Below are 4,869 nucleotides of genomic sequence, written 5' to 3' on the forward strand. Positions count from 1 at the left end.
GAATCATGGGGTGTCGCTCATTAAATGATAGGTTAGCGTTTTTAAGCTGCCCACCGACGCGTAATATGCCCTCAGGATCGAGTAGGGGGTGCAGGTTGGCCAGCTTGCTCTTCGTGTCGATGCTCTTGCCCGCGCGTAACTGTTTCAGTTCCAGAGCAAACTCTTTTTGCTGTACTCGCTTCGTCCAAGATTTTAGCGCGGCAGAGCGTTCACTCCAAAGACAATGCGACGTTGTAGCATGGGCTTTTCCAAGTTTTGCGGAAATGAAGCGCCTGCTCCAGGCGGTGACAGCGAGTAACTTACCAAGATCAGAATACTTTTCGAGGATTGATGACTCAGCCACTGCGGTCTGCGTGTTTAGCAACTTAATGGTTTTCATTTCAGGAAGCGGATGAGGAACCGGTGTGCGTAGTTGCGGCCAACTGTCGGCAGATGATTGTAGCCACGGTGGCCCCGTCCACCAAAGCGCATGGTTGAGTAGTTGACCTGGCGATATTCCCCTCGATGCACAGTCCGCTGGGTTGTCGAATGTGCGCACATACCTCCATGTGTCGCTGGATGTGATTTCGTGTATCTGAGTGATTCGATTAGCAACGAATTCTTTAAGCTTGCCGGGGTTTGACCGAATCCATCCAAGCGCAGTGGTTGAATCCGACCAAAAAAACGTGTCGACTGTTTGCAGCTTAAGAACTCCTTGAACCTTTTTGATGAGTTGGGCAGCCAGCAGTGCTGCACAAAGCTCGAGTCGTGGTATAGTAACCCTTTTGAGTGGCGCCACCTTAGTTTTGGCTATAAGTAAGGTGACATGTGCGCCGCGCTCCGAAATCACCTTTAGGTACACCACCGCGGCATATGCTTGTGCAGATGCATCTGCGAATGCGTGATATTCAAACGAGGTGGCATTGTGAGACGTTTGTATCCAGCGTGGAACTCTGAGTTTGCTTAAGCTCTCTAATTCGGCACGAAGCATTCCCCACTCGTTTTGGATTGATTCAGGAAGCTCCTCATCCCAGCCGATTCCAAGCGTCCATAATTGCTGGAATAAAATCTTTCCTCGTATTAGTACTGGAGCCAAGAAGCCCAGCGGGTCGAATAACTTCGCGACGTCTGAAAGCAGTTGGCGCTTAGTGAATCGTCGATCAGCAGGGTTAAGCGTTATTTTGTAGCTGAAGCAGTCGGAGTGTGTCATCCAAACGATGCCTAAGGCCTTCGACTCGGTTTCAGTGTTAAGCTCATACGGGTCCTTATCCCCACGATCTTCAGGATCTATTTCTCGCAGCATATCAGTAGAATTAGAGTTCCATTTTCGGAGTTTGAAACCTCCAGCTAGCAAAAGTTGTTGTAGTTCACCTCTGAGTTGATTGGCCTCAAAAATGGTTCCAGCACCAGATAGAACGTCATCTACATAGAATTCGTTCAATAGTGTGGAACAGGCGTGCGGAAACTGTTGTTGTTCATCTCTAGCAAGCGCTTGTAAAACCTTCATAGCAAGGAACGGCGCACAATTGGTTCCATAAGTAACCGTTAATAACCGAAAGGTTGAGGTTGACTCTCCATCGCCGAATCGCCAGACTATTCGTTGCAAGTCGACGTCTTCCCGATGGACCAAAATTTGCCTGTACATCTTTTCGATGTCGGCTGTGAAGGCAATTCGGTATTTGCGCCAGTTCAAGACGACGGAAGCAAGATCCTTCTGTAACTTTGGACCTGTGTGTAGGCAGTCGTTCAACGACAACCCAGACCCACTTCGCTTTGATGCGTTGAATACGACACGCAACTTGGTCGTAGTGCTTGAGTCCTTTAGCACGCTGTGATGGGGAAGATAGCTGACGCGGCCGTTGAGCCTATCGTTTCCAACCAGCTCCATATGACCAAGTTTGTAGTATTCGGACATGAAGTCGTGGTATAGTTTGCGTACTGAGGCATCTCGATTTAAACGGCGTTCCATGGTACTTAATAACGATAGTGCAGCCTCTCGTGTTGATGAAAGTTGAGAAAGGCCCGATTCATTTTTGACCGGGAGTCGTACCACATACCGACCTGTCTCAGTGCGTTGCGTAGTAGATTCAAAGAACTCGTTGCAGAATATCTCATCTTTAGTTAAGGTTTGTTGCACGGCTACCTCTTCCTGCTCCCAGAATCGACGAAGAAGTACATCTAGCTCCAGTCTAGTGCAATAGCAGTCATAAGCGGCCTTCATTGATGAGTTACCTCGTTCTGGTAGGCTGCCGAAAATAACCCATCCTAATTGCGTATTTTGTGCGATGACATTAGTGTTGGGGCTACGCTTGATATCGTTGAGCATGATTGTGGCGTAGTCACCAGCACTCAAAATGACGTCGATAGCTCCTGATATGTTGAATTTAGGATCGGCAAGTTTAAGGTCCCAAAACGGCTTAAAGTGTTCAGGATGATAGTTCACAGATGGACTCAGGTTTCCTACGCGTGGCAATACTAGAGCAGTGCAGCGCATTTCGAAAGTTGAAATAGTTGAACGTAGCGAAAACTCCACCGAGCCAGTGGTTGTAGCCAACCTTTGACCGTTAGCTCCATTTAATGGAATACGCAGCGGCGACTTCGATAGTTTAAGCTGGGATACTACGTATTCACTGATAAAGGTGGCTTCAGCTCCGCTATCTAACAAAGCGCGTAGTACCATGGTGTGACCGGTGTTAGAATGCAGCTCGACTAACGCTGTTCCGAGTAGCACTGTAGGAACAACCGAAAAGGTCTGCTGAGTGATGGATGCGTTGTATGTGGATATAGGACTTTGGTTGCTTGCTGACGAAGATTTCATGGTCGCAGGTGGAGTCGGTTGGTTGTTTGCGCAGTACTCATGAATCATAGTGTGGTGAGCCGAATTGCATTTTTGACAACGGCGTTTTGACGAGCACTGATGAGCTTTGTGACCAGAGCGCAAACAGTTCATGCACAGGCTTGCTTGCTGTACTGTCTTGTATCGCTGCTGGGGCATTTGGTTACGAAAGTCCGTACAAAATAAGATGTAGTGCTTGCTAGAACAGCAAGGGCAACTCGCTTCAGTAGTGTGGTACCCTTTCAAATCGTGTTGTTTGGATTTGGTAGTTGTAGTGTCCTTCGACTGTAAATTACTTGGTTTAGAATCTGCGAAGCTTTGCACGACTTCCAATGATTTGGTTTGATTTTCGATGAAAATACGTAAATCATCGAAAGTTGGAAGTGTGTTGTTGGAGGAGATAGACAGCTCCCACGCACGTACAGAGGCACTGTCAAGCTTGTGCACAACAGTGTAGATGAGCCAGTCGTCCCAGTGAGCTACCGGACGACCAAGTTGTTCTAATGCACGTAACGATGCGGTGACACTGTCAATCAATGATCGCAAATTGGCGGCGGATTCTCTTCGTATCGGTTGCAAATTTGTAATTTCGGTTAGATGTGCATTGATAATGATGCGTTTGTTGTCGAATTTGCGCTCCAGCAAGCACCAGGCGACAGTGAAGTTACCGTCTGTTGTAGCAATGTTATCCAGTGAGTTTTTCGCTTCGCCAATGAGACTGTCCTTTAAATACTGCAAGCGCTGCGTGTCTGACAAGTTTCGATTTTTGATGACGATCGACGTGAATAAATCCTTGAAGGGGTACCAGCGCAAAAATGACCCATCGAAAGGTGGTAGTTTAATTGGTGGAAGGCTATGAACCGGATACGCAGCAGTTGCAGGAATTGTTGGTGACTCCGTAATGATAGGGGAGCTCGTTGCCTCAATCATATCGTTCAGCTCCCCCAAAGTTTCGGTGTAGATGCGCTCGATTTCGTTGTACGCGTCCAAAGCCGGCTGTGCCAGCTCAGTAGTGCTGGCATCGTCAGCAGCGTTTGAGACTTCGTCATAGATTTTGACGTATTTTTCCCAATACTGGCAAAGCAGTGATCGGCGGCCGATTAGAAACCCTTTGGTTTGTTTATTTTTAGCAGTTTTGCGTAAATTTGACATAAAATTTACAAGTAAATTTGCTGCGCCAGTTTGTTGTTTGATGAGAGTCTTCATCTTTGCAGAGAACGGTGTGGTTAGCTAACCTTAAAAAAAACTTCTTAGTAGCTGATTTGACTGCTGATATATATACGTGGACGGCGAAGAAGTCCAGTTAGCGTTCCCGAATATTCTTATGTGTATAGCAGGTATACATATAAGCCGCTTTATATATATATATGTATATAGGTAGCTTTCATGCGAACAGTAAAGAGTGCCGTTTGCAGTTTACATATGTAAATAGCTTCAAAGTTAACAAATTTGAAGCAGCGTAGTTATAACATTTACTTTTGCAATTAATTTGCACGCAAAAGAGTCGGCGTTGGCTAATGATGTCTTTTGTATGCAAATCAACCAAAAGCGGAGCGCACACAAGAAACTCCCCGCAAGGGATGCCAATGTTAAAAGCTGGAATAAGCCAGTGTAGGTTTCAGTTCACTTTATTGGTAATCGTACTAAGCAGTTTATTGTACACTATATTTGAAGAATACTTCGATACTTGTTGCAAATTATATCTTTATTGTAGGGCCGAGCCCCTGTGCGCGCTGGTTGTAAAACTTAGAGTTGAATAATAACACAAAACAAAGCACGAAAATTGCACAAAGAAAACGTCAAACTGGTCAGCTGCCAACAGGCTTGCCAAATGCCATGATTTCTTGAACAACTCCTCTTCCGAAGCACCTTTCCAACAAAGCAACAATCGTTCGAGTCGGTTAAGAAACATAGGAGAAAATTGTTCCCAATTAATTAATGCTTGCCTATTTATATATAGACTAGCAAATGCCCGCTTGCTTCGCGGCGCCTAATAAGATATTTTGCGTTGGCCAATTCAAAAATAGCGTTTAAAAGCAAAAACAGTCTGTAAA

At 45.8% G+C, this 4,869-nt stretch overlaps 1 protein-coding gene across 1 annotated transcript in view; it reads right to left on the reverse strand.

The window, feature by feature from the left end:
- Window positions 1-303: 303 nt before the first annotated feature.
- Window positions 304-4,869, reverse strand: part of LOC118755646 — a gene marked incomplete at its 3' end in the record, with an annotated part of 7,935 nt that continues 3,369 nt past the window's right edge. The window contains exon 3 of the mRNA XM_036490472.1: window positions 304-3,924. Within this exon, the coding sequence (XP_036346365.1) occupies window positions 304-3,924 (3,621 nt within the window). The remainder of the gene's footprint in view (window positions 3,925-4,869) is intronic.

Source organism: Rhagoletis pomonella, unplaced genomic scaffold (assembly GCF_013731165.1).
Source record: "Rhagoletis pomonella isolate Grant_MI unplaced genomic scaffold, Rhpom_1.0 Rhpom_scaffold_06929, whole genome shotgun sequence".
NCBI lineage: Eukaryota > Metazoa > Arthropoda > Insecta > Diptera > Tephritidae > Rhagoletis > Rhagoletis pomonella.